The 12,146-nt window shown below is 35.1% G+C and overlaps 1 protein-coding gene across 1 annotated transcript; it reads left to right on the top strand.

Annotated features, from left to right (window-relative positions):
* Positions 1 to 648: 648 nt before the first annotated feature.
* LOC306861404 (sulfotransferase 4A1-like) lies at positions 649 to 11,606 on the top strand (the record flags this gene model as incomplete). The annotated part of the gene is made up of 7 exons (XM_079403630.1): positions 649 to 918; positions 4,544 to 4,674; positions 4,786 to 4,866; positions 5,441 to 5,567; positions 5,664 to 5,758; positions 10,244 to 10,382; positions 11,494 to 11,606. The coding sequence occupies exons 1-7, from the start codon at positions 747 to 749 to the stop codon at positions 11,604 to 11,606; spliced, it is 858 nt and encodes a 285-aa protein (XP_079259756.1). The 5' UTR covers positions 649 to 746.
* Between the last annotated feature and the right edge of the window lie 540 nt (positions 11,607 to 12,146).

Here is a 12,146-nt window from a genome sequence, read left to right as displayed (position 1 = left end):
CGTCGGGACAGCCAATCACAAAAGCTTTCACGAACACATTATTTATTATTCACATACCAATACTTGTAACGAGTAGATTTAAAGTATTAGATTAACGTTAAATTGTCTCCAGTGTGGCAAAAATATTATATAGGCTAATATTTATATTAATATATTAATATTTTTCTACTACCAGACTAATCTTTTCGAATATTCCTACTACGTGACACTCAAAGTTATTCGTCTCTATAATTTGATATTCATTTTAAACAAACATTAGTCTGCAAAATACAAACATACATTTATACAGCTATAGGCTATTTGATATTATTGTATTACGTGGCTACTCTAAATTCATATTTAAGTGTATATCCACAATGCAATATTTGCTAATGATTTATCATTTAAAATTTAAGATGAGACAAACGTGATAAACAGATTATAGCATTAATGCAAGATTGGATTCGACTTCCTCACACAGCAACCACATTTTTATAGTTTTACTTTTAGAAACGTGTTGTTTATTTACATAAGCGATGAACATCTGGCCTGCTCGAGGAACCGCCCAGACGACTGGTGCTGATGCTGAGAGAATCCCATTACATCATCTCTCCTCCTTCTGATTGGTTGACGGTCAAGGCGCACGCAAAGCGGCACGTCTTCTTTGCCAAACAATCGGAGGCTGCTGGATATCAAATGCGTCTTCTTCTCCCCTAATCTTTTTAAAAATCAGTTCCTTCAAGTCTTTCGTGTTGTAATCGTTTGAAATGATGGCGGAAAGCGAGGTGGACACGCCGAGCACCCCGATTGAATACGAGAGCAAATACTTCGAGTATCATGGAGTTCGACTCCCTCCTTTCTGCAGGGGCAAGATGGACGAAATCGCCAACTTTTCGTTAAGAAGTAGCGACATATGGATCGTTACATACCCCAAATCAGGTATCAGAATACTTACATGTACATGCTTTTCCTTCATAGAGGATGCAGTGATATTTGAGGTGTTTACCAAAATAAATGGTCATCTGCTATCTTTAGCATCACTGCACTTCACTTTTGTTTTGCATATTTATTTGTAGACAGTATGATTTAGAGTGTGCCAAAGAATGTTTTAGATAGCTTGTTAATATAATAACATATATATATATATATATATATATATATATATATATATATATAATAATACAATTATTATATAATAATAATACCTAAACATATTAATGCATATTTATATATAGTGTGCTTGTTTAGTAAAATAGCACTTTTTAAATTATAGACAAATAAATACGTTTACCTTTATGGATGATTCATCAACAGCCTGGATGACATTGGCAATATTATTCATTTCATAATATTATGAAACCAGTATGGCCCACCTAATCATGTCCGGTCCTAAATATTAAAATATTAAGGTGAAAAGTTGCTTATTTTAGAGATTGTGTGATAAGAATGAAAAATCAGAACGGGGAGTGTTTGTATTGTGTGTTGATGTGAAATTAAAAACAAAGCAAGGTGAAATCTTTGCCATGCCCACCCGTGTTCATTCACTGCAGGGGCGCTGTTTCCTATTACTCTCTCCCACGCATGTTTGCTGCTATGTCGATTTACTTGTGTTATAAGTCAGCTGAAAACAAATGTTTATTTACAGATCTTTTTTAGTTCCCTGCAATGAAAAAAGCAATTTAGACTGGAAAGATCAGATGTGTTACAGAGTTGTCTTATTGATAAATTAACAATTTATAATAAGGTTCCATTACTTTAGTGCATATTAACTAAAATGAACAAATAATGAGCAATTCACTTTGTTAAAGGAGTAGTTCACTCAAAATGAAAATTTGCTGAAAGTTTACTCACCCTAAGGCCATTCAACATGTAGATGTAGATTCACAGATTTGGAGAAATTTAGCACTTCATCACTTACTCACCAATGGATTCACCTCTGCAGTGAATGGGTGCCGTCAGAATGAGAGTCCAAACAGCTGATAAAAACATCACAATAATCCACAAGTAATCCACATGACTCCAGTTCACCAATTACTGTAACATCTTGTGAAGCGAAAAGCTGCATGTTTGTAAGAAACAAATCCATCATTAAGACATTTTTTACTTCAAACTGTTGCTTCTAAATGAAGTTCAAGTTCTTTATGCATAATATTACTTTCTCCAGTGCAACAGAAATATGCACAGATCAAGCATCATTTACAAGCGCTAACAGTCCAAAACAGTTCTAAACAAATATTTTGGGACATGTGAGAGTACAAAAGGGGATAGACTTTTTCACAAGAGGAAGTGTTATTATGGATTAAGGATTTGTATTTTGGCCAAAAGCAATAGGCTAAACTTTAAACACCTTAATGATGGATTTGTTCATTCTGACAACTCTCATTCTGACGGCACCCATTCACTACAAAGGATCCATTGGTGAGCAAGTGATGTAATGCTAAATTTCTCCAAATCTGTTCTAATGAAGAAACAAATTTTCATTTTTGGGTGATCTGATCTGTTCCTTTTAGTGTTCGTTAATAAAAATACAACTGTTCATTTTTACTTCATTTCAGCTCAGGGTCTTTAAATAATAAAAACAAATACTTTTAATTTTAGTAATGTATTAGTATATGCTGAAATTAACATTGATTAAGCTTAATAAATGCTTTAGAATTGTTTCTCATTGTCAATGTTAACTAATGTTAACAAATGGAACCTTACTGTAAAGTTTTACTAAGAAAACCACCATAGGTCTAAACAACATTAGTACAGTCAAGGGATGTCTAAATGGATGCAGCTGTTTATATAACATGATACAGATACCACTGTGCAGTTATAAAGAGATGAACTGAGGGATCAACAGACAGCAGGATAGTAAGAATGATAGCGTGAGGGTCTGAAATCGCTTGGCTTTGCATAGGCTGTTGTGTCGCACCAGCATCTGTGTAATTGAGTTCGGACCGCCGAGGGAAGGCCGAGCTCTGCTGAGTGTTACTCACTGAAATGTATCTCCAGTGGGCTGTGATGGATGACAGTTCAATAGAGTCCCACGCTGCACTGCCAAGTCGAATCTGCGGAGGAAACAGACAATGCCTTGTTGATAATTGTGATGGGAATGGCAGAGTCAAACATCGTATGCTTCTTGATATTTCTCAGGCTTCTTATAATACGATTAAGCTCCATTTTGTCCACATTAAATACTTTCATAATTTTAAACAGTCTGAACAAAAGTATTTCAATCAATTTGGATATTTCCCAAATATAATGCCTGGAAATTTATAAATTGACAGTGTAAATAACAACTATCAATCAGGAACATTTTGGTAGTGCACATATTGTGTTTGCAAGATAACTTTTCAGTTTATGTGGCTTTATTTATTTATTTTTGCAGTCCGGTGGGAAGAAGTGGGCAGAGGGTCATGTGACCCTGATGGTGTTTTTTCTTGAAAACTGATTTAGAATCAAACATCATCATCATACTGAAAGACAAAACCTCCTTGTATTTGTTGTGATGCCCTTAAGATTTAAATTTGTTCCAGATCTTTAAAGTAGCCAACACAAGACTATTTCTGTGCAGCAAATTATTAAATCTTTAAGGGAGAGCCCTAGTTAGGTTGTTTTTGTATAGATATTTCTATGTATGTTGTTCATGTTTAAGTTAGCATGCGTGTTTAATTTCTGTTTATGTATGCTCTCAAGCCAGCCAAGAGTAAACAAAACTGCTGAATGAGAGTGAAAGAGGCCCTTTATGATCATTTCAAGGTCATGCTTGTCTTTTACCTTTGTTTTCTTGAAAACTAAATAAGAGTTATGCTGAGGTGGCTGTATAATTGCTTCTCCTCAACTAAACAGAAGTAGATGTTTCATCTGAAATGGGCAAAAAATAAGAAGTGAAAGGGGACACTGATATGCCTCCACAGTCATACAATACAAAAAAATGTAAGAAAATAACATCAATGTAATTGATATAAGCTTTTGTATTAATGTGAATAGACTACAAGCATTTTTCATACTTTTCAGAGGATCCAAATAAGACTTGTTGGGGTTTAAAGGCTCCTTTGTCAAATGTTTAATGCCAGTCATGTGTTTAAACCAGCTGTGTCCCTTCCAGAATCACTTTTACAATTCATTAGTCAAGGCTAATAATTTAGCACATTTTTCTTGGAATGTGACATGTTCCTGTTGGTCAGTGGCATATGAAGAATGAACAGCAAATTAACAAAATATCCTTTTATAAATGTCAGAACGAAGCTTTGAAAAATAAGTTAAAACAAATAAATATAATTTGAAAGGAAATTATAAAAACATCTATATGATTTCTGTGGGAGATCCTTTAGATGTTTTCAGTGCATTCCACCATTAATTCCTGCATTTAAGGATAATGCCTTAAATTTACACGTGTCAGAGAACACTGTGAAGACAAAAAACAGAAAACACTTCACCAAAGAATGATTTTAAACCATTGAGGTTGCAGGTCAGGCTATATTCAGGTAAATGCAGTTAAGTGCAGCTGGCTAAGTCATCATTTTACTATCAATAATTCATCCAAAACAACTTTGCTTTCTTCCTCTCATGCACGTAGGTACGAGCTTGTTACAGGAGGTGGTGTATCTGGTGAGTCAAGGTGCGGACCCAGATGAGATCGGGCTCATGAATATTGATGAGCAGCTTCCCGTGTTGGAATATCCACAGCCGGGTTTGGAGATCATCCAGGTGTTTACTCTCTCACAAGCACATATTTACTGAACCAATGGCTTTCAGCATGGGAATGACATTTCTTTTTCCCCTGACCTCTTGGACTGATAAAGTTTTGTGTTTCAGTAGGAACTGACATCGCCTCGTCTGATCAAAAGCCACCTGCCGCACCGTTTCCTGCCCACAGCGATGCACAATGGAGAAGGGAAGGTCAGCTGGAAAACACAATTAACATATTAATCATAACTTCCAATTGTCCATTAAGGACAATTAATGAAATTGATTTCCATTAAACTGATCAAAATTCACACTAAAGACATTCATAATGTTACAAAAGATTTCCATTTCAAACAAATGCTGTTCTTTGAACTTTCTTTTCATCAAAGAAAAAACGCGTATTACAGTTTCCACAAAAATATTGATAATAACAAGAAACTGAAGACTGGAGTAATGGCTGATGAAAATGTTTAAATATTTATTATATATATTTAAATATAATCTTGTTACTAGTTTAATCTACTTTTGGAGCTGAGGTGTGCCAACTTTGCTTTTCCTGCTTGAAATATATTAAAATAGAAAAACATTTATTTAAACTGTAGTAATATTTCACAATATTAATATTTTTGATCAAATAAATACAACCTTAGTGAACATAAGAATAGTGAATAATCAAAAATATTTAACTTTTTTTCACTATGCTTAACATGTGAACAGATCTATGAAAAGAGTGTAATTTTTGGTATGAATATGCCTTTACACAAACATATCAATCCATGTCCTCTAGGTGATCTATATGGCCAGGAACCCTAAAGACCTGGTGGTGTCCTACTACCAGTTTCATCGCTCTTTACGAACCATGAGCTACCGGGGAACATTCCAGGAGTTCTGCAGGCGATTTATGAATGACAAGTGTGAGTGAGACACATTTGACACAAAACTGATATATTTGCTCAGTGTACTTCTTGTCTTATTCTTGTTTTTTGTGTCTTGTATATATGTCCTTGTAGTGGGATACGGCTCCTGGTTTGAGCATGTTCAGGAGTTCTGGGAGCATCGCATGGACTCTAATGTTCTCTTCTTGAAATATGAGGATATGTACAAGGTACTGACACACACACACACACACACACACACACACACACACACACACACACACACACACACACACTTTCTCCTCCTGCTTATTTTATGGCTATGTTTGAAATAGTATACTACATTATACACTACATATTACACACGCAGCGTCCATTGTTTTTATTATTCACAGTATGGAGTTTTACCCTTTTTGTTTTTTCAAAATCTAACTAAAATTGTGCTTTCTTCATGCAATTTGTAATTGATTTTTAAGCATTTATTGCTTATATCAATGTTAATTTATGAACATTTTAATTCATATTTTGAATGAGCATTCTTTTTTATATTATTATTTATATTTTTAATCTTAGTTCATTTTAGTGATTCTGTTATATTCTTTGGTCACTTTTATTGTTTTAAAAATATTTCTGTTATGCTTTTATAAAATTTTATTTCATTTTTGGAACTTTTAGTACTTTAAAAAACTTACTTATTTTAGTTAGTTGCCAAGGCAATATTTCTAATATTTGTTTGTGTATTTTTCATCTAGTGCTGGGCAACGATTAATCACAATTAATCCAAAATAAAAGTTTTTGTGTACATAATATATGTGTGTGTATATTTATATTCATATAATTTATATGATATATAAATACACTCACCTAAAGGATTATTAGGAACACCATACTAATACTGTGTTTGACCCGCTTTCACCTTCAGAACTGCCTTAATTCTACGTGGCATTGATTCAACAAGGTGCTGAAAGCATTCTTTAGAAATGTTGGCCCATATTGATAGGATAGCATCTCGCAGTTGATGGAGATTTGTGGGATGCACATCCAGGGCACGAAGCTCCCGTTCCACCACATCCCAAAGATGCTCTATTGGGTTGAGATCTGGCGACTGTGGGGGCCATTTTAGTACAGTGAACTCATTGTCATGTTCAAGAAACCAATTTTAAATGATTCGAGCTTTGTGACATGGTACATTATCCTGCTGGAAGTAGCCATCAGAGGATGGGTACATGGTGGTCATAAAGGGATGGACATGGTCAGAAGCAATGTTCAGGTAGGCCGTGGCATTTAAACGATGCCCAATTGGCACTAAGGGGCCTAAAGTGTGCCAAGAAAACATCCCCCACACCATTACACCACCACCACCAGCCTGCACAGTGGTAACAAGGCATGATGGATCCGTGTTCTCATTCTGTTTACGCCAAATTCTGACTCTACCATCTGAATGTCTCAACAGAAATCGAGACTCATCAGACCAGGCAACATTTTTCCAGTCTTCAACCGTCCAATTTTGGTGAGCTCGTGAAAATTGTAGCCTCTTTTTCCGATTTGCAGTGGAGATGAGTGGTACCCGGTGGGGTCTTCTGCTGTTGTAGCCCATCCGCCTCAAGGTTGTGCGTGTTGTGGCTTCACAAATGCTTTGCTGCATACCTCGGTTGTAACCAGTGGTTATTTCAGTCAAAGTTGCTCTTCTATCAACTTGAATCAGTCGGCCCATTCTCCTCTGACCTCTAGCATCAACAAGACATTTTCGCCCACAGGACTGCCGCATACTGGATGTTTTTCCCTTTTCACACCATTCTTTGTAAACCCTAGAAATGGTTGTGCGTGAAAATCCCAGTAACTGAGCAGATTGTGAAATACTCAGACCGGCCCGTCTGGCACCAACAACCATGCCACGCTCAAAATTGCTTAAATCACCTTTCTTTCCCATTCTGACATTCAGTTTGGAGTTCGGGAGATTGTCTTGACCAGGACCACACCCCTAAATGCATTGAAGCAACTGCCATGTGATTGGTTGATTAGATAATTGCATTAATGAGAAATTGAACAGGTGTTCCTAATAATCCTTAAGGTGATGTATATTTAATATATAAACATAACATTTTTCTTAAATATATACATATATACAAATATACAAATATATAGCCTACATACATGTATTTATATATACATAATAAATATACACAGTACACACAGATATAATGCACACAAAAACCTTTATTTTGGATGCAAGTAATTGCAATTAATTGTTGCCCAGCACTATTTTAATCTAAATGTTATATATTATTTCAGCATTATTTTATGTACTAAAAATAATTTAAGTTTTACATAAAAATACCTTCTGCTTTAAATTCAGTTTCCTGTAAACTGATGCAGAAATAATCTCAAACTCTTGGCTCCCTGGAGGCCGGTGCAGGGCAGGATACTGGAGAGGCCTCCAGGGCGGAATAGGAGACTTGAGGGACCATGGCGGATCAGGGGATTCAGGCGGCCATAGCGGGTCAGGATCTGAGGATTTATAAAGGACAGGAACCAACGGAACAAACGAGATGATTAATTATGAACAACATACTTAAGCAGACTGACAATCAGTGATTCCCCTCTATTATGCATACATAACACTCTACTATCACAATTTCTAGGAACTGTGCCCTTATTTTGCAATTTATTTTAGATTATTTTATAATTTGCACTTTAGTTCGGTTTTGTTGTGTCTTGTTCATTTTTCTTTTAGTGCATGGATTCTTGGCTTGGCATGACACTGAAAAAACTCACTACATACAGTAGGGATTTATTATACTATAAGTGTACATGAAGATATACTGTGAACTTGAAGATGGAAAAAGTGCGAGAAAGGTGAGTCTGGGTGAGGTCAAGTCTTTAAGGAATGTTCTGGGTTTGATTGTCAAAAAACTGTAATAAAATAAAATAAATTAAAATAAAATAATAATGGGCTGGGCCACTGTTCTGGACAGTATAAAGCAGAAATGTGAAGCTTATATTTCTGAATGTGTCATATTGATGTGATTCCTATAAGTGTATCATAGTTGTATCATAAAATTAGCATTATGATATTTTCAGTATGTTGAAAGACTGAATGGCATTTTTCACACTCAGTGCTTTTTAAAAATACGAGAAAAATACGATTTGCTTGTTTTAGCAAAGAGAGATGAATTCTTCTCTTTGCTAAAACAAATTATGCTTAAGCAGACTGACAATCAGTGATTCCCCTCTATTATGCATACATAACACTCTACTATCACAATTTCTAGGAACTGTGCCCTTAAGATGTCTCATCACCACCTGCCTTTGGTGGTTATCAGTGTATTTCAAAGGTACAAAACTACTACTACTAAGTACTTCAATAGGTTGGTATATTAACATTATATCAGTTAATGAAATTACAGTATTTAACTGTAAATTCAAGTTAAAACCGTAAAACCTAAAATGTTCTTACCTATTTTTTTCGGTAGAAATCAGGCAACCACAGCTGTTGGTTTTTTACCGTAAATTTTACGATTTTTTTTACAGTGTACTCTTAGTACATTTCATTCTCACAAACAGCTGTATTCATGTCTTAAGGGCACAGTTCCTAGAAATTGGGATAGTAGAGTGTTATGTATGCATAATAGAGGGGAATCACTGATTGTCAGTCTGCTTAAGTATGTTGTTTCCATGTCTTTATGGAGTAATGTGATTAGTACAGCTCAGAGTCCAGCAGGAAAGCACAAACAGAGACACACTGCATGTGACAGAGGCATAGCGTCTGATGTGATAGACTAATGTATGGAGACAAAACATATAGATAGTACACCTTGTTCCAGTAGTCTGTAGTTCATTAAACAGCCTGTCTATATGCTGAACATAAAGGATATTATATTTCTATATTTTATTCATCTGTTTAATGAACTACAGACTAAATATAATATCCTTTATGTTCAGCATATAGACAGGCTGTTTAATGAACTACAGACTACTGGAACATATTAAAGTTTAATAATATACTCTATACTATACTATACTAGAATATAATATACCATAATATAATATATAAAAATAACAATTCTTATTCTTTTTTTTCTTTTTTTTACAAAATTGTTTTCTTAATTCTCAGTTTAAACAAAAGTCAAAAGTCAAAATCAAAAGTTAAATAAATATAAAGTAAACATTTGATTATTAAATGTTAAAGAATTAAGAAATAATAATTCAATTGCTATAATATTCCAATGTTCCAAACTTTAATTAGCAACACTTATTATGAATGTATTTATATACAGTTATTACTTTAACTCAACAATTGTAAAATCAAGTTAAATATATTCAGCAATCTACTTTTATTAACTGAAATGATTGATTAATGAAATTAATAACTATTATTTAACTATTACTTAAATAGGGTATATCAGTGCAACTAATCTGACAATAAAGGAAACGGATGCACATACTTGAAGTGGTCGCTTTGCATAATGTACTGTTAGCAGTTTCCTTTTCTTTCTTTTTTTTTGGATACAGAACATCTGGCAGAAAAAAGTCACCTGCACCTCAAGGTCCCTGAAATCATTTAAAAACTGTTAAAGTTAATTATGGATGCTAATTATGTTTTCATGTATTCATCTGTGTAAGACCAAGGCGTGAGTCATGATTACATAACCACAAGATTTTAATTCTCTCTGTCTCTCCACCTTTCCTGCTGCCCCTAATTTCCCTCTCTGGAGGATCTGGGGACCCTGGTGGAGCAGCTGGCTCGCTTTCTGGGCATCTCGTGTGATAAAGCCCAGCTGGAGAGCATGGTGGAGAGCTGTAACCAACTCATCGAGCAGTGCTGCAACTCTGAGGCCTTGTCCATCTGTCGGGGTAAGAAAGAGAAGACTGGAAAAAAGGGGATAAAAAAATCACTTTTAATTAATCATAACTCAATGTGCATTACAAAATAGCATAAAAACACTTGAAACTAGGAAGAAAAATATTAGCGGTCTGTCACTGCATGTCCTGTTCCCTGAGCTAACATGACCCGAAGCACACTGACCCTATACTTTATTCAGCCTATCATTAAGCTATCATTCACAGAGATTTCTTCTTGGGCAAGAGAAATCTTTAGTCTTCCCCAAGGAAGGACACATGCAGTGATAAGTGCAGGCCAAAAGTGAAAGTGAACTTTAACACATTTCACATGCATGTATATGTCTGCCAGACAGAAATCTAGCCCCTTGTATGACTGACAGCTCAACATTTAATCTTGTGTGCCTTATCGGTCATACAAAGGAAGGATTGTTGGGCAGTGCCATCATGTGGTGAATATGTGTGGTGCATCTTTATCTCTATGAAAATTTATTTTGCTGTTTGATGTCTTTGTGTTGGTATTTGTTTTATTATTCAGAAAATATTATGTAAAAACTTTTTGCAATTTATTTTAGATTATTTTATAATTTGCACTTTAGTTCGGTTTTGTTGTGTCTTGTTCATTTTTCTTTTAGTGCATGGATTCTTGGCTTGGCATGACACTGAAAAAACTCACTACATACAGTAGGGATTTATTATACTATAAGTGTACATGAAGATATACTGTGAACTTGAAGATGGAAAAAGTGCGAGAAAGGTGAGTCTGGGTGAGGTCAAGTCTTTAAGGAATGTTCTGGGTTTGATTGTCAAAAAACTGTAATAAAATAAAATAATAATGGGCTGGGCCACTGTTCTGGACAGTATAAAGCAGAAATGTGAAGCTTATATTTCTGAATGTGTCATATTGATGTAATTCCTATAAGTGTATCATAGTTGTATCATAAAATTAGCATTATGATATTTTCAGTATGTTGAAAGACTGAATGGCATTTTTCACACTCAGTGCTTTTTAAAAATACAACTAAGAGATGAATTCTTCTCTTTGCTGAAACAAATTATGCCACAAATGTTTCCAAAAGAGTTGAACTGATCTGAAATCTTCTAACTCTGTTTTCATCTGCTTCAGGTCGTGTTGGGCTTTGGAAGGACATTTTCACTGTGTCCATGAATGAAAAGTTCGATGCTGTTTACCGACAGAAGATAGCAAAGTCTGACCTGACCTTTGACTTTACTCTGTGATGGAGCGACACTAGACTATCTGTTAACTGCTCAAGAACAAACCAACCAACCAATCAGTTGACCAGACATTGCCCATCCAGATTTGATCTCTCCATCCCCACTATCTCTTGCTCATCAATGCTTTCATTATTTCCTCAAAAGTTACTTCTTAGTACAAATATACGGTCAGTACTAAGAGGCCTTTTTTCACGTATGTATTTGTATAAACAGTGCATCAGCAGTGCTAGTCCGAAGTGTAAGCACAGTGCTTGTTGCGTTTGCACATTGTACAGAGCTATTCCCTATCCCAAAGGCGCTTATGAAAAATGTATTTATTAAAAATCAGAAATGAAAAATGATTTAGACTATATTCTATATGCTAAAACCCTTACGACAAACTCTCAGAGAAAATCATTGTCGTTTCTCAGGAGGATTCTTGAAATCATTGAATAATACATGCACCAAATATGAAGTCATCCAATCACAGTTCAGATCAGGAAAACCTGAGGCTCATGATGAATGCTGATTGGCTCCTGGCCAAAAGATCTTAAAGTGTGTGTG

The sequence above is a fragment of the Barbus barbus genome (genome assembly GCF_936440315.1).
Source record: "Barbus barbus genome assembly, chromosome: 42".
NCBI lineage: Eukaryota > Metazoa > Chordata > Actinopteri > Cypriniformes > Cyprinidae > Barbus > Barbus barbus.
Note: the sequence above shows the minus strand (reverse complement) of the source record. Positions and strands in the feature narration are given on the sequence as shown.